General features: G+C 40.5%; 1 protein-coding gene across 1 annotated transcript in view; it reads left to right on the top strand.

The window, feature by feature from the left end:
* LAMA1 (laminin, alpha 1) overlaps window positions 1–16,807 on the top strand; it is a gene marked incomplete at its 3' end in the record, with an annotated part of 154,155 nt that extends 137,348 nt beyond the window's left edge. Inside the window, exons 43-54 of the mRNA XM_014540244.1 lie at window positions 1,132–1,248; window positions 2,628–2,810; window positions 3,134–3,288; window positions 4,612–4,755; window positions 5,987–6,120; window positions 6,925–7,075; window positions 7,886–8,010; window positions 12,440–12,590; window positions 13,243–13,387; window positions 13,822–13,963; window positions 16,339–16,453; window positions 16,646–16,807. Coding sequence (XP_014395730.1) covers window positions 1,132–1,248; window positions 2,628–2,810; window positions 3,134–3,288; window positions 4,612–4,755; window positions 5,987–6,120; window positions 6,925–7,075; window positions 7,886–8,010; window positions 12,440–12,590; window positions 13,243–13,387; window positions 13,822–13,963; window positions 16,339–16,453; window positions 16,646–16,807 — 1,724 coding nt within the window. The remainder of the gene's footprint in view (window positions 1–1,131; window positions 1,249–2,627; window positions 2,811–3,133; window positions 3,289–4,611; window positions 4,756–5,986; window positions 6,121–6,924; window positions 7,076–7,885; window positions 8,011–12,439; window positions 12,591–13,242; window positions 13,388–13,821; window positions 13,964–16,338; window positions 16,454–16,645) is intronic.
* Between the last annotated feature and the right edge of the window lie 1,263 nt (window positions 16,808–18,070).

The following is an 18,070-nucleotide window of genomic DNA, read 5'->3' as shown; positions in this document are numbered from 1 at the left end:
GATTGCCCCCAACTGCCCCCCCCCCCAGCCGGCCTGGTTGCCCCCAACTGTCCCTTCTGCCGATCTGGTTGCCCCACACAGCCTGCTGCTCGGTCGTTTGGTCGCTCCTCACTAACCCCCTGCCGGCCTGGTCGCCCCACGCAGCCTGTTCAGTCGTCTGTTCAGTTTTTTCGGTTGCGGCAGTCGCTTAGGCTTTTATATAGATAGATAAAAAATGTCAAGTCTTTTCCTATAGAGTAAATAGTGGTCTATAAACAGCTCACCCCTCTTTTAGACTACCTCCATATCCTGTACTGTGTCTCTCCCTTAGGGTGTGGATATGTGCATATTTTTTGTTTCTCTGTGAGTCATGCAGTTTAGAATTTATTGTCATCTCACCATATAGAAAGTACACAGTTCTCAATCATAAAGCATTAAACACCAACTCTAGCATCAATGTTGATGGGCTATGGCTTCAGTCTATACAACTAAAGGTATTTCATAGGCCATGAAATAGTGAATGTCCTGCAATTAAAGTTTAGGCAGAACCATCATGTTCATCAAGGATTTTATCAATAATTCATTTTTTAACATGTGCTCAGAATCCAATGTGATTGTGTATTATGAACAGAAATGCTAAAAGTGAAGCTTTGATCCAACAGCTTTGATCAGACTTGGAGGAGGTTGAGTTGAACACCTGCTGGGATGGGGGAGGGTCAGAAGGGAGCAGGAAGCAGAGGGGTCCTGGCCAGGGAAGCAGGTGGGAGATGGGGAGGGAGATTATCAGGCAGGAGCCCAGTTTGGGGTTTTACAACCCAGAGGAGAAACGTGGCCACAATGTAGATGTAGGTAGGAAATTCCAATTAAGGATGAGTGATTGAAACACCTCAAGGTGAGCTCTAATTAAATTAGACATGCAATTTAAGAAGAAATATTAGTGAGAAGAGCAACAAGCAAAGTAGGAGAAATGACCAAGCAAGCTAAAAATCACAATTTCTATAATCAGGGGCTTGAAGTCCTAATGGAGAAGCTTTTATCGGGGAGGGTCTCTGTAGAAAGCTGTCAATCCATAAAGGGTCAAAGTGATGAAGAAAACCTAGGCAGCTTTTTATTAGGCCATCTTAAAAGGAAACAATTTCCCCCTTTAAATAGGTATCACATTGGAACTGAGAGAATTGAAAAATACGGCAAAGACATTTCAAGAAAATGCTGATAAGATTACTAGGCAGACCAATGAATCACTCTTAATACTTAGAGCAATTCCTGAAGGTAAGTGGAAAGGGGGTTCTTGATTTAATTAATGTCTTCTCATTTCAAAGCCATTACACATGAATATGAGGAGGTTCTGCCTCTGGTTTGATGAAGAGCCCTTGCTGGAAATGAGCCCAGGACTGATAGTTTTTACTTGCAGAGGAATATGATTTGGAAGTGAAGATCACTATTTTTTAACAAGTTCAGAATACTTGAACTGAAATACCAGAATTATACTCAAAAACAAAAGCACTAGAGATTTTATGCTACCATATCGATTGCTGGCTTTTACAATGCGATTATCACATGCCGTAACTGAAAAAGTGTCATTCAAAGAAGTCAGCAAGTAAAGGAGCAGGAATGTTCCTGCTTTCATATAAATGTAAGAAATTCAAAAAGTCTTGCTTGGTAAATCTTCATGAGGCAATGAAGCATTCTAAAATAGATCACTTTAATATTGACGGTTTACAAGTGCAGTATTCATTAAAATTTAAAATAAGGTAATTTTTACAAAGTGTAATACAAATTAATTGTGCTGTAGTACACTATTTACATTCCCTCAACCTTCTCTTTTTTTCTTAATAAGATTTTTTTTTAAGTCTTACAAGTTGCCCTAATATCTCTAAATTTCCATCTGCTGGTTCACCTTGGGGAGCTGGGCTTGTGCACTCTGAATTTCTTACCTTAAATCAATAGGGCATTTTCTGATGTGGATGTTTCTTTCTCTCTCTTTATGAGGACACATGGTATTTGTTGATTAAATACTTTAAAATAACTTTTTGTTTGGAAGCAATTTCAAATTTGCAGAAAAGTTGTAAAAAGAATACCAGTATATTCCTTATCCAGCTTCTCCTAGTGTTAATGTTTGTCCCATTTGTGGTTGTGATTTACACTTTTAAAATGAATACTAGTGGCTTTTAAAAATAATTATCACCCAGAGTTTTTTAGAAAAATGAAATTCCAGTTTATCTTAAGTGCCCATTTAGTCTGTATTCTGGTGTTATATCTAGCAGCCAGTTGATGTTGTGAAGAAATACCACTTCCTTTAGCCTGAGACACATTCATCCCACCTGCACATTTAAATTCCCAAACCTTCTTACCCAGACATGGGATGATTTGAAGAGGTATTTAATGGATATGAGAAGGGAATAATAGAAAAGAGACCAAATAAAGCAGCTTAGTTTCTTAATAAGTGAGAGCCTGAGCATGGCCATTAGCTGCTTTTGTTATCTCATGTGTATTGAAATCACATTTCAATACAGAGAACTTTTACCAAAATTATTTCATTTATCCCTAAAAGGCAGCAGTAGCACATATGACAAGCAACCTTAATATTGCCATTAAACACAAGAAACCCTGTTTTATGGTGTGCATGCTTGCATATGAATTTATTTCAGGTGTCAGAGACAAAAGAACCAAAATCAAAGAGCTGGCCATATCTGCCAATCAGAGTGCTGCGAGCACGCTGAAGAATGTGGTGGGACTGAGTCAGAAGCTGCTGAACACATCGACAGACCTGTCCAAGGTCAATGCCACCTTACAAGAAGCAAACGAACTTCTACGGGACTCCTCAATGACCAGTATGTCTCGGTCTCCCTTCCCATTAGGAAAGTCTGCATTGTGCAATTTTGAGCTTGCCAAGGGCACAATGATGGCTTATTCACAAACAGCATTCCTAAAAAAAAAAAATGAAAATGCACTAACATCTGGATTTCCATTTATAAAGAAAGAGAAGGGCCTACGGTAATGCACGGAGCTGGAGCATTTTTTTACATATGTACCAAAATGTCAAGGATTTGATAATTAAGATATTGTGTTTCATCCAGTGCATTAGTCATGACCAGTCCATTTCTCTGTGTCCGTCACCCCAACCCCAACTTTCTTGCTACCTTGTATTTGTTAGGTCTGTTAGCTGGGAAAAAAGTTAAAGATGTGGAAACACAAGCCAACCTTTTATTTGATCGGTTGAAGCCTTTGAAGAGATTAGAAGAGAACCTGAGCAGAAACCTGTCAGAAATTAAGCTGCTGATCAGCCAGGCCCGGAAACAAGCAGCTTCGGTGAGTGTGGGGCCCTGTTGCTACCAGTGACACCCGGTACCCCCCTTGCTGAGACTCTCGGTAACTCCAAGTTCCAGAGAATTCCTGTAGAAATGGCTTTCTGTCTCACCGGGTCCCTGGAATGTCCACTGACAGCTCTGAATAATACTAGATTCCTCACAACAGTGTCTTAAGTATATTTACTTAAGTATATTCAATTAGTCTCATTTTTTTAAATTTCTGCTTTCATACATGTTTCAATCTGTTGCTAGCAAAGAGATCTCCATGTCTTTATGGAGATTTGTAATTGTAGCTTAGATTTGTAGATTCATAACTATTAGCTAATGGTTGCCTAAGGGTTAACATCACTCTGCATTTCATCGGTGGCATATGGTGTTATTTCCATCATTTTAACAAGGTGGTTTTAATAATCCGAGTATTCTTCGGAATGTTTGTGCAGTATGGGCCCATCCTCTAGGAGCCTGACCTAACGATTTGCATATGAACAAACGCTGCACACATCCAGGTCACTTAATCTACGAGACACTTGACACCCAGAGAAGCACACACTGAGAAGATGTTGTCCAGTCACCCATCCATAGCATGTGGCATTGCTGTGCTGCTGAGGGGAGGCGTTTCAGGGAAATAAGATCTTCGAGAGACTGTCAATTGTCACACTACTGGGGACCTCTGGTCTAATGCTTACCCACCTAAGTTTTCTAGCAAAGATACAGGAGTTCCCAGCCCTTTGACACCCCTCCCCCCACAAATGACCTCACTGTTGGAAAGGGCTGTTGGTTTACATGAGCTCTGACTTCCACCTGTTTTAGTTACAGTCACCAAATAAATGTGAGCCCAGCAGATGGCTCCAAATGCTCTGGTTAATACAGACTTAGGTTAATGTATGCTATATATGCAAACAATTACTTAGAGAAATATGTGTAATATTTGCTCTATAAATATTTGCTGAAAGACTAAGTAGATAATCCCTCCATTTATTCGACAAGTGATCATCAAATATGCTCTCTGTGGCAGGACTAAAGATTCCAAGATGACTTGGATAAGCTCCTTGTCTTTAAGGAATTAAATCTCATATGAAAGAGTTGATTTTCTACATAACACACTCTTTTAAAACTCCATGACTGACTTTTTCATATTTAAATATTTACCAGATAAATTTCTCTTCACCGCCACCTGACTTCTCACTTCTGAAGCATTATGTATTGTCAGGAAAGGCACCTGCCTGACAGTGACAGTCTGCCTGGGAATAGCAGGTCTGAACTCCTGGCGCACGGCCCATGTGATGTGTCATTGAATGACTGGGCACTTTTTCTCCTTCTGCAGATTAAAGTTGCTGTGTCTGCAGACAGAGATTGTATCAGGGCCTACCAGCCTCCGATCTCTTCAACCAACTATAATACCTTAACACTAAATGTTAAGACGAGCGAACCCGATAACCTTCTCTTCTACCTCGGTAGCAGCACCAGCGTGAGTATGGACTCAAAGAAAGCAACAATGAGTCTCCTATGAATGCATATGTTTTCTGAATTGATACTTTTTTGATGAAAAAACAACAGGGTCTTGGTGAAATCACTAATTCTTCTAAGGGAACTAACCTTTTGCTAAACCAGTAGCATTAGATTAAAAATAAATTACATAATTCAATATCTGTGAGAGGGAAAGTGACTTTGAGGAAGGAAAAGTGTCTCCATCTGCAATCTTAATCACAAGCTGTGACTTAGATGAACTTTTTGTAATGCCTTCTGTGACCTCTGCAGCCACTGAGTTTAGCATTGGGTCTATAAGGTCGACCTTGGGGGTTGTTACCTGGAGTGGAAGCCTGCACCCTAAGGCCTGTCACCACTGTCATGCTTCACCCAGGCTCTTCCACCCAATGAGATTCCAGTGGTCCCCAGAGGGCAAGTCCCCTATGGAAGACCATTGATAACTGGCTGTATGGTGGAAATGGGTCAGAAGCCTTGTCTGTGTTAGGGCAGAAAATATTGGCAAGCCCAGATATTACCAGAAATGTCTTTTTAGGAGCTAGGGTGCAAAACACGTGCAACTCCTCATGTGGGATTTCATGGCTCTTACTGCGTATTTCACATTCATTTATTCCCTTCTCAGACTGGGCAGATACACAAGATACCATCCCTCATGCTCCTTGGAGACTACTAGTGATCACACACACACACACACACACACACACACACACACACACACGAGTCTTCCTGGGGAATTTTATGGGAGGCATTGTGGAGGGCCATGCAGTGCAGGGTGGTGGGGTGCTAATGGACCTGGGTGGCCACCACCCTCAGTGCTCTGAGTCCTGCTTCAGCTCCTGGGAGGCGGGGGTGGGAATTAAAAACAAAACAAGATGTTTTCTTTTTTTAATGTGTAGAAAAAATGCGGTAGAAACTCATTCATTATTTTTCAAAATATATTTTTATTGATTTCAGAGAGGAAGGGAGAGGGAGAGAGAGAAAGATCAATGATGAGAGAGAATCAATGATTGGCTGCCTCCTGCACGCCCTCTACTGGGGATCAAGCCCGAAACCCAGGCATGTGCCCTGAACTGAACCGTGACCTCCTGGTTCATGGGTTGACACGCAACCACCAAGCCACCCCAGTGGGGCAGGACTCATTCTTTAAAGTGTTTTAATGGTCATGCAAGCAGTCTGGCCTGTAAACTCATGCCAACTCATGCCCCTGCACCCAGCCTGATTTCCTGGCAGTGGAGATGCGGCGAGGGAAAGTGGCCTTCCTCTGGGATATGGGCTCCGGGGCAGCACGGTTGGAATTTCCAGACTTCCCAATTGATGACAACAAATGGCACAGTATCTACGTAACCAGGTAATGGAGACCGTTCTCTTCCAACATCTCTCTTTCTAAAACTGTATGTAAAGCTGCATATGATGTTTTCCACATCATATAATAGTCTGAAACTTCTAGGAAGTTAGATTATAGCGAAAGAACGCTTAGAAATAGGGTTTTTTTCTTATTACAGAAGAAATAAACATTGTTACCCAAACCAACAATAAAAGAAGAAAAAAGTTAAAACTTACGTTACCTTTAGAATGGTAGGTATGTCTGAGGCAGCCAGCCCCGTAAAATGTTTACTGCCCAGTACATGGTAGTAAAGGCAGCGTGGTAGGAATCCCCTGTGGCTGGCAGTGGGATGCAAGCAGAAGAGGCCAGAGGATAGGCTACAAGTGGGGAATGGGTTTTCTTAACAAACACAAGCAAATTTCTTCCTTATCAAGCCTCTCTCCAAAGGTAACTCTTAAGCAGCTTTAAGTATATCTTTTTTTTTTTACTTTTCGGTAATATCAATTTGTTATTGATGGTGTGTAGTTAGGAATTTTTGTCTTTTGCTTTGTTATCAATAAAAATAAGTCATATTAAAGGCAGTAAACAGTTTCAAATATAGTTTAACCCATTATCCATGACTGTTCTACATCGTAGAAGACTGCTCTACCAGATTTTTGGAGAGGAAACTTGGGGTGGGGGTTGGAAAAGACTGGAAGCAGGGAGACCAGCTGGGGGCTGTTGCAGTGGACATGGGGAGAAGCAGATGGAGGCTGGGTATGAAACATGTATGTACATATGTGGGCTGACTGCAATTTGGTTCTTGTTGCCATTCTTTGTGACCCTTAGGTTTGGAAACATTGGTTCATTGACTGTAAAGGAAATGAGCGCAACTCAAAAGCCACCACCAAAAACAAGTAAATCCCTAGGAGCAGCTAACGTTCTGGATATAAACAACTCAACACTGATGTTTGTTGGAGGGCTCGGAGGACAAGTCAAGGTAACACTATGAACATTCATCTGCACACAACTGATTGGCTGATGTTACCCGTATATAAATGTAATACATAAATTTATACAATGTTATAAGTCAAACTTATTTCAAAATTAATATAATTAAATTGTTGAATATATCAATATTCAGATGAAGAGATTTTGCTTCTCTTATTTTGCTTAATGACGGTTCATCTGCAGAGTTGGGTTGGTTTTGTAGGGTAAAGGATCATACTTAATAAATAGTATAAATGGAAAAGAAGTCAGTGGTTCATTTCGCTATTTGCGTTTCTCTTCCAATGATGAAACAAGACATTCAGTAATTCACATTAATTTCTGTAAAGTTTCTTTATCTCTGTTCTATCTCTAGTGGTAGACTCGTACTAATTAGTGTTTAGTGAAAGAGCACATTGTCCTTATTTTATTACACCAGTTATCCTCCCACCGAGCAATGTTGAGTCGTGTGGATTTAGTGCACGCTCTCACATGAGAGTATGGGTCTCTGTGCCAGCCAGGCCCTCACCACTGACCACACATTCTCTGGGTCTGTTTCTCACTATAAAAGAGGTTTCTCTGCAGTGACCCTACTAACTGAGATGATCTTTTAAGATCCATCCAGTTGTCACTCATTCTAGTATTCTACTTCATCATTGGAAGGAAATCCAGTGATTACAAACTGGCTTTTTTTTTTTTGATGTTTTCTCAAAATTTGGATCTGTTAGATATAAGCTTTCAGGGAGGAGTTTCATTCATTTAGAGAATGTATTCTTTTTCACCAAATATATGTGGGCTGTGTTTGTGTGTTCATCTACATTAGAAGTCTCCCGCTGTGAAGGTTACTCATTTCAAAGGCTGCATGGGAGAAGCCTTCTTGAATGGACAGTCCATCGGCCTATGGAACTATGTTGAAAGGGAGGGCAAGTGCCATGGCTGCTTTGGAAGGTAATATTCCCCACGATTTAAACATTGTATGTTAGTTAGTGTATTAACATCTGAGAACTGCTTAAGGAACTTACCTGTATATCAAGGATGGATAGAGTTTATGGTGTCAGTCTTCTTATTGCAAAGGAAAAGATGTAGGTTTACTAATGGAAGCATGGGTATCATTGTTAACCCTTACAAAGGACTCTTATTGCTGTGTCTTATACTATATGCTTTGATCATGGACCATAAAATCAAGAAATACAGACATCTTCTCAAACCACCTTCTGTCTCAAAGAGCCACAGTAAGCTTTGGATAAACCACTATACATTTTCATTTTGAAAATACTTCCAAGGATGAGATTTTTGTGTGTGTGCTGTCAATTTTTATAAATAATTTTATTCCTAAACTCTATAATTCTAGAAATAAATGCACTTGCAAATGGAGAACAACTATTTAAAATCTTTTGGCATGTATTGATATAATAGAGGGCATTTAATAACTTAACCTCACCAATCTCAACACCCCCTCTATTACTTTCTAAAAAAATAACTACAGCCCTGTAAGTATGGGAGACCTATTTTATAGCACTTTAACAAATAAGGCAATAGATTGCCTTTTCCCTTAAAGAAATGTAACATCAGATATAATATCTCCCACCTAATGGGCTGCTCTGTCCAGATAGATACCTAACAGTGAGTGGTGACAAGATCAGTTAGAAGCAACTCACCTTTAGACTTTCGTGGGAGAGTTTTCACTTTGTTATTGTCCGGTCTGCTTTCTCCTAGCTTGGGATTTTGTAGTTTAAGCCTTTTAATTGCTAATACCCCTTCCTTAAGTTGCTCAAAAAGTTATGACCGAAAGCATGATTATAAGAGCCTTAGGAATAAAAAGAGTATTGGGTTTAGCATCATAATTGCTCAGGCTCCTGGCCCAGCTCTCCTACCAAATCTCTCAGTGGCCTGAGATATAAGTCACTACACCTCAAGGAGGGAGGTTTGGTTTCTTCTTCCAGAACAGGAAAAATGGATGGATCTTATTTTACCTATCTCCCAGAATTATGGTGATGAATATATAACATGATGTATATGAAAATATTTTATAAATTTGAATGTTCACCAATGTTCATCTCTGATCTTCCTGCAGTGACAGCCCATTGATTTCCAGGTAAATGTCCCAGGGTTATTTTCTTGACAATAAATGTGTGAGAGACTAAGGTTTTGTAATTGGCAAATACCATCAAAGTGATATTACCTTGTGAGGTAATGACACCTGCTTTTGAACTTCAGGAGCACGAGCACACACAATGAAGCTCCCTCTTCCATCACTTTTTTAAAAAAAGATATGTTTTTATTGATTTTAGAGAGAGAGGGAGGGAGAGGGAGAGAAACACCAATCGGCTACCTCCTGCATGCCTCCTACTGGGGATCGAGCCTGCAACCCAGGCATGTGCCCCCACCAGGAATTGACCGGGAATTGAACCTACAACCTCTTGGTGCCTGGGAGGATGCTCATCCAACTGAGCCACATCAGCCAGGGCTTTTTTTTTTTTAAATATCATCCATCACTTTTTCCTCATGCTGTTTCTCTAGCATGGAAGGAAATCTTCCCAGCAATTTAGTAATTCTAACATGACAGATGCTCTAACCCCTGGACTCTGTCCCCTACACTGACCCCAGATCATTAATCTTACTTGTGGAAAGGAAAATCTTAACAGAAATTGAATATTTCTAATATGAAAAATGTCCCCCTGCTTTAGCTGTTACAATATCCCCAATTTTCATCAGTTATTTTCAGGGTTATTTTAAAACCACTGACCTCAAGCTGCAGCAATAAGTGAATTTGATGATTGCTGGCTCTTCTCTTTTTTGGAATGAGGATGTCAATTTTCTGGGTGGCCTCAAGTTTTGTTCTCCTTGAGAACTGCCCTCCCACCAGATTTGCAGCCCCCCAACCCCCCATTCCCCGACCACTGACGGGACCAGGAAGGTTCGACTGACAGGAAGGATTAACAGGTGCTACCATCCTCTCTATGTCAATCCTGGAACTGGCTTTTTTGGGTCGAGGGCTGGCTGGCTACCCAGCTGAGCTTTAAGGCCGAATGGGCTTAGCTCGATCAAACAAAGGCTAAGTTCAACAGCAGGTGTCACTATTTCATAAGGCAACATCATTTTGATGCTATTTGCCAATTACTAAACCTTGGTGTCTCACATTTATTGTCAGGTTAAAAATATTAAACAGGTGCTACCATCCTCTCTATGTCAATCCTGGAACTGGATTTTTTGGGTGGAGGGCTGGCTGGCTACCCAGCTGAGCTTTAAGGCTGAATGGACTGAGCTCGATCAAACAAAGGCTAAGTTCAACAGCAGGTATCACTATTTCATAAGGCAACATCACTTTGATGATATTTGCCAATCACAAACCGTGGTTTCTCACACATTTATTGTCAGGTTAAAAATATTAAACATATTTTTATGGGTACTGAGCAAATGAGCTGACTATTCTTGAATTATATTAACTAATATTTCCAGAAATATGTTTTTAAAAGAATATTAATTTGGTAGGATTTAGTAGATATTCATTTTTTTAAGTGGCAGTGGAGGGTGTGCCCTGATCATAAATGTTTGGGAAACACTGAGTTAAAAAATTAAGCATGTTGCTTTACTGTGAGGCTAGGCACTGTAACCCTGTCCTGGGAGAGGCTAGAGCGGCAGCATTTCACAGACTCATTTGACCCCAAATTCTTTTTTAAAAGGAGCGTTCTGTAGGTGCTTATGTTACACAGAACACACTTTGACAGGTGCTGATATAGGCACTTGAGTGTGCCTCTGGGCAAGGTGCTTAATCTTTGAGGCTCGGCTATTAATAGGCCAAATAGGGACCCACGGAGGAGCCCTGATCACAGCAGAATCATCAGAACTAAAATGGAGTGAATATTTGCTGTGTGCCAGGCACTATGTTCAGAACTTTGCATGTTTTAAATCATGTACAGCTCTCCCAGGGAGGTTCTATTTTTATCCCTAGTTTGCAGATAAAGGGGATGAGGCACAGAAAGGTTAGGTAACTTTTCTGAGTTCACACAGGTAGTAAGTTGGGGAACTGGGATTTGAACCCCAGCAGTCTGATTCTAGAGTCTGTGTCCTTAGCCACATGAAGCTATGGTCATCCAAGAAGTAGAGCAATGGAACATGCTTCTAGGAAGCCACAGGTTTAAGAATTAAAGAATTGAGAATGAAGCCACAGTTTAAGAGTTTATGCAGAGCACATTTCCTTGAAGGTATATTTCCTAAAAGAACAAAACAGATTTTTTTTAGGAAAAGTTAGACTGCAGGAAGCAATAAATGAAACCTCAGCTCTCACAAAGCACTGCTATTTTTTGTTTTGTTTGCATTCATTTTATTTTGTTAATGGAAATAATGTTACTGTTTGGTTATTATGTCCTGCTTGAAGATGAGTTGGCACTGAGTTGGATTATTCACACCTTCAACTGGGAAAAATTCAAATTCATATTAAAAAACACACACCCTCATTCAAGTTTCACTCTCAAGTCCCATGAGATTCCAAATAAATATTTAAAACACAACAATGATGTGTTCCAGATGAAATTACTTTGTAATTTAATGGTTTGGGGTTATTTTTATATTGTATCAAGTCAGCCTTTTGAGGCAGGGGGAAGACCAGAAAACAAAATGATCTGAAAATTGCTGTGGCCCTGCCCTGGCCAATGTGGCTCAGTTGGTTGGAGCTTAGTCCCCTACACCAAAAGTTGGTGGGTTCGATTCCCAGTCAGGGTACATATCCATGTTGCAGATTCACTCCCCAGTCAGGGCACATGCAGGAGGCAACTGATCATTGTGTCTCTCTCTTTCTCTTCCTCACTTCCTCGCTCTCTAAGACCAATTTAAAAAAATAACATTTAAAAAAGAATGGTGTGGTCTATTTTATATAATTCTGTTGTAAGCTCATCCTGCAGAATTTGGAGGTTTTCTTTGTCTATTTTTTGTAGTGGTCTTTCTGGTACAATGGTACGTATTTATTTTCCATTGTAATTCCAGTTTCACTGATGTATTAGTTAAATGCCAGTTTAAAAATTCTCCTGAAAGCACTAGAATTGACAAAGAATAGTTTCATTAAAGGAAAGTAAAACAAGTAGAAATCTAGTTGATAAGTAGAAATATTTACAGCACTTATCCATCCTTTGGAGAATTTTTTTTTACAACAGAGAATAGTGCCTATATTAACTTTCTTTTCCTTATAAAGCAATTGGGCATTTGTCTTGCATAATCCCATGGCAAGCCTATTTTAAGATATTATAATTTACACTGTCATCAACTTACGGAAATGATAGCTCTGCCATGATTTTATGAGGGAGAACTAGGGAACTGTGACATCTGTGCTCTTGAACTTCCTTCCTGAGGATGGGTTGTATTTCACTGCTCTGCTTTGCAGCCCTGAGAATGAAGACGCGTCCTTCCATTTTGATGGGAGTGGGTATTCTGTCGTGGAGAAGACGCTGCGGACTACTGTGACACACATTATTATGCTTTTTAGTACATTTTCAACGAACGGGCTTCTTCTCTACCTCGCTTCAAATGGCACCGTAAGAATCTCCATGGGGCACTTGGCCCCACTGTGTATATACAGTTAGATTGCCATGAGGGTATTTATGTTTAATGACTATTTTATGAGCATTTACTAATATATTTGCTGATATATGTCATATTATGTCCCTATTTTAAATAATTTATTATATCAGTACAGAAGAAGCTTTGGAAGAGCACCAAGTAGAAAATAGCTTTCCCATCATTGTAGATGCCAATTGAACATTTGTTAAATTTTGATCTTAAATAATATGTCTTGTTCTATGTTCACGCTGACCACTGTGGCCTTATTTGAAATCCATTCACTGGATTTTCATATTCCCGTTTTTTATCTTATGTACTGGTGACTTCTCCCAATCATCTAGTTTTATTTTTAAGAACTAGACCTTTTTCAGTCTCAGTGAAACAGATACAGAGAAATCCTACTTCTCTTACTGAATTGTAGGTTTTGATAATGAGTTTATCTCATATCGTGTAGTATTTCAGAAAGCCTCTGTGGACACTGAGTTTCAGAGCATAGGTCTCTGGCTGTTGGGCCAGGTCCAGCTTTCTCAGTTTGTCTTCAGAAGGTTTCTGCCATCCCTGACTTGAAGGACAAGGAAATCTTGTGATAATGATGCAGCCGTGGGTAACTACTTTTCTTTTTCACAGAAAGACTTTTTATCCATCGAGCTGGTCCATGGCAGAGTGAAAGTTACAGTTGACCTGGGCTCAGGGCCTCTTGCCCTCGTTACAGACCGACGCTATAACAATGGGAGCTGGTACAAAATCGCCTTCCAGCGGAACCGGAAGCAAGGTATGTGCACAGCTGGGTGGATGGGATGTTGGTTGGCCTCATAGGAAAAGAAATAGTTCCAAAATCTGGTCTTTACTTACTTTAGCTTTCTGGGTATTCTTAAATGATATTCTAATAAAAAGAAATAGTTCCAAAATCTGGTCTTTACTTATTTTTCTAGAGGAATATTAAATTCATAGATTGCTTTCCAAATGTATTATTTAACATTAAAGGCTCAATTGGGAATCAAGAATCAAATCAATTCTATTTTCTTTCTGGATTTATTGACCTGCACAGAGGATTTTCAGTTAATAGTCAAGAACATTTGCTGGTCAAAATGGCAGAATGTAAAAGAACATGCCTTTGTAAATGACCTTTGTTAGCAGAAGTTTGTGTTTTACTTTAGTGTAGGAAGCGACTTTCATTTCTTATTGATTCCTTTCAATCCCCTTTAGGACTCCTAGCAGTTGTTGATGCGTATAACACCAGTTATAAGGAAACCAAGCAAGGGGAAACCCCAGGAGCATCTTCTGACCTCAATCGTCTTGATAAGGATCCAATTTATGTGGGTGGATTACCTCGGTCAAGAGTTGTAAGGTATGATACCACTGTGCAGAATTTTCATATTCTGAATTATCAACTAATTATACTGGTTTCCTAGGGCTGCCATAACAGACTACCACAAACTGGATGACTTAAATAGCAGAAATGTATTCTCTCACTCTTCAGGGGGGTACAAGTCCAAAATCACAGTTGCTTCCTTCTGAGGCCTGTGAGAAAGGCTCCAACCTACCTTCTCTTAGCTTCTGACAACTTCAGGCTTTCCTCAGCATGTACACAACATTCTCTCTGTGTCCACACACTGTCTCCCCTCTGGGTGGGTCTCTCTGTATCCAAAATTTCCCTTTTGATAAGGACGCCAGTCATACTGGATTAGGGCCTCCTCTCATGACTGCATACTAACTTGACTACATCTGTGAGGACCCTATTTCCAAATAAGTTCATATTCACAGACACTAAGGGCTAGAACTTCAGCATCTTTGGGGGAGGACACAATTTAACCCATAACATCTACTTTGATTCAAGCCACTCTATGTCATATTAATTGGGAAGTGAAGAAAGCTTTTTGCAGTAAAATTAATGATTTTATATTTATAATCTTTAGAACATCTAGAAATTGTTACTGTGTAATATTTGGAGACCCTGCTTTCCATCACAGGTCATTCTCCTCTCTGGACATTTTAGAGTAATAGAATCTCTTTCTAGGCAAAAATAAATAAATAAAAATAAATAAGTAATATTTCTGCAGACTTATCTGGATTCCCTCTTTGTGTGATCAGAATGAATAACCTATGTGAATGAAAACCAGCATCAATAAATTGGATGAAAGATGGCAGAGAAGAGAGGCAATGGAATCCTTTTATGACACTGATTCGTGCTTTGTGACTTTAATACTTTACATAAACTTTCTGTGGTTCATTGTCCTCAGTTTTATAATTTTTTATTGGAAAATTAAGCTCTAACTTTTTTTGATGACCCACTGTCAAGACAAGATAGCTTTCAGCGGGTGGGATCATCAAATGTCCAAACTGAGTCACCCAGCCCAGTGGTTTTCAAAGGTGTATTTGTAGCACTGCCCCGCCTTGAAGCCAAGTTCTTATACACAATCCCAATATGTGGCACAGAAGTTCAGCCACTCCAGTTGCTGTGGGTTGAGCAGTGCAGAATCCACTTTTCTACCAACCTCCTTTTTGCCAGAAGTTTCTGAAAGTTTCAAGGAACATAGTTTACAATGGCAGTCACACCCCCCTCTCCCAGTCTTAGAAATGAATACACCTAAATTTCTGGGAATTGGTCACGTGCCCCAGGTCTTACCCCTCCACCAAGACAGAGCCAGGGCTGGAAGTCTGTCTCCTAATCTGATTCCAGATATCACGCCCTGACATGGTGTTCACGGTGTGCTCAGGGTGTAGCAACAAGCTGTGTCATAGTTCATCTGTGCTTTGCCTAAATAATACTGAGTGTAGACATTGGAGAAAAGGTCAGAGCCTCCTTTCTAGGAAATATCGCAAATCACAGACTCATGCTAGAAGGGATTTGGTATCAAGGCCAACCCCTTATCTACAATGGAAGAGACTGAGATCCAGAAAAGTTGAGATTTGCCCTAAATTCTACCATTGCTGTGATTCATAGCTCATTGCTCAACATGGAGAGAACGAAAACTGAGTTGTGACGCTAACAGGAAACCATGTTACTAGCTGATATTTATGATGGTAACTTGGAGCTCTTCAGCAGTCTGTTTTAGAAATGAGAGCCTGACCACAGTACAGCCTCACCCCACTCATCACAGCAGTGTGGCAACTTCTGTTAGGAAAAATATGGTATTGACTTGGAGTTTACAATAGGGTTGTGAATAATCCCAGACTTCACTGAGTGGAATTATTTCCTGAGAACAAAGTTCATGAATATGTAGTATGGACAACAGCCAATGACTTCTCTAGCCTGTGATCCTAGGAAATCACATTGCCTGCACTTGCCCCGTGGAGCAAATGTTCTATGTACGTGGAGACTGCATTATAATCTCCACACTATGATTTCCTCATGACAATGCTCTGTCTTTCTTATTATTGGCCTGTGTTTTAATATGTTTAAGTTGTAATGACTACGTTTCCCTTGAAGTGTAAACATATTATCCAGGTAGCTATCGAAATAGTCAAACACACAAATTAGTTCCCTTTCTTTAGTCCTAAGGAGAGCATTTGTTTGGGACCTGCAGTTTTTACCATCAATACCTCTCTTAGAGGGAGGCCACACACTTCTGCAGAAGGTTTGTTTGGGACCTGCAGTTTTTACCATCAATACCTCTTAGAGGGAGGCCACACACTTGGAAATAGATCTTCCTTCTTTGTAGGTCCATTTTCATCCCTTCTTTCATAAGTGGAATGATAATGGTCTCATGTCCTTCCCTACAGGAGAGGCGTCGCCAGCAAAAGCTACGTGGGCTGTATCAAAAACCTGGAAATATCCAGATCGACCTTTGACTTACTCAGAAATTCCTATGGAGTGAGAAAAGGCTGTATCCTTGAGGTGGGAAGCAGTTTATTAATATTGGAACGAGTTTCTATAAACGCCCACTGGGTTATTAACACAATGAAGTAATAAAATCGAAAGCAGTGGGGTGAACAGGAAAGAGGTGGGGCAAGTCCGCAGTGGCCTCCACCATGGGAGGGTCAGCGTGTGATGGGCCTGACGCTGCTGTTTCCTCTCCTTTGTGACCAGCCTATCCGGAGTGTTAGCTTCTTGAAAGGCGGCTACATTGAGTTGCCACCCAAGCCTCTGTCACCAGAATCGGAATTGTTGGCAACATTTTCCACCATAAGCAGCAGTGGCATCATCCTGGCTGCCCTGGGCAAGCGTGGGGAGAATCGGCAGGTCGCTGGGGTGAGTAGCTCAAATGCTATTGAGCCACGAGCTCAGGGAACAACTGGATGGAAATGACTCAGTTGTAAACGGTTATTGTTTATGGGCATGAATTTTTAATAAGTAAAAGTGACTATTGCTGAATATCTTTCCCTTATGAATCCGTGATTTCTTTGTGGTGCATAATCCATGTTCCTTTTTTGGCTACTGAGAAGAAAGATACTTGCTGTCTACCTCTAATCCTTTTTAAACTTATTCAGATAGTATATACTGAATTCTCTTCTACATATTATGGTTGTTACTCTTTATCCTTTGTCTAAAACAGCAAGTCTTGAAATTCTGTAAAGTTATTTAGAATACTGTTCCATGAAGCAGGATTTTGTTTACCTATTATTATAGGACTAGATCAGTGATGGCGAACCTATGACATGCGTGTCAGAGGTGACACGCAAACTCACTTTTTTGGTTGATTTTTCTCTGTTAAATGGCATTTAAATATATAAAATAAATATCAAAAATATAAATATTTCCTCATAAATATGTCTCTGATCCACTGCCTCTGTCTAGTCCTAACATCAGTCTCTCTTTTTCTTGGGCCCCAAAACACTGCAGCTGTCTAAATTGATCCTCCCACAGCCACCAGAATGGTCTTAAAATGAAAGCAAGACCAGGATGCTCCCATGCTTGACATTCTCCACTTTTCCTCCTTCTGTGGAATAAAATCTAATATCCCTGCTATGGTATATAAGACCCTCAGTGGTCTGTCGTCTGCCTACTCCTCAGGCCGCTGTGGACCCAGGTCTGACTTCCACCCCAGCCCCCCTACCTGTGTCTGCTCCAGGGCTGCCCGAGCCGGCATGGTGGCTCAGCAGCTCGGGCAGGCCCCCTTGTCTCTGTCTCCATCACCGCTCCGGGCCTCAAGTGTGCGTGCCACCTCCTCCTGACCGGGCGTGACTGTTACAGCGTCCTGGCCTAATTTGCATATTACCTCTTTATATATATATATATAGGTTGAAAGGAGCAGAAAGAGAAATGTGGCCTGTGATAAGCAGTGAGTGGACCAGCAGAGGAGAAGAGAGAAAAGTTGATGTTTTTCCATATTAATATTTCATTTCAGTAGCATAGGTGACATTTACCCTTTCCTCTGCTCAAACTTGCATGTACCACATCATCTGAAGAACCTTCACAAATGCTAATGTATCGTCTTAGTAAAGGCCATGCAGCTACAGCTTACAGCGTCCTCTGCTCTGGACAACACTAAACAGACACTGCTGTGCAGTTATC

The sequence above is a fragment of the Myotis brandtii genome, unplaced genomic scaffold, assembly GCF_000412655.1.
Source record: "Myotis brandtii unplaced genomic scaffold, ASM41265v1 scaffold240, whole genome shotgun sequence".
Taxonomy (NCBI): Eukaryota; Metazoa; Chordata; class Mammalia; order Chiroptera; family Vespertilionidae; genus Myotis; species Myotis brandtii.
This window is presented reverse-complemented; position numbering and strand designations above follow the sequence as displayed.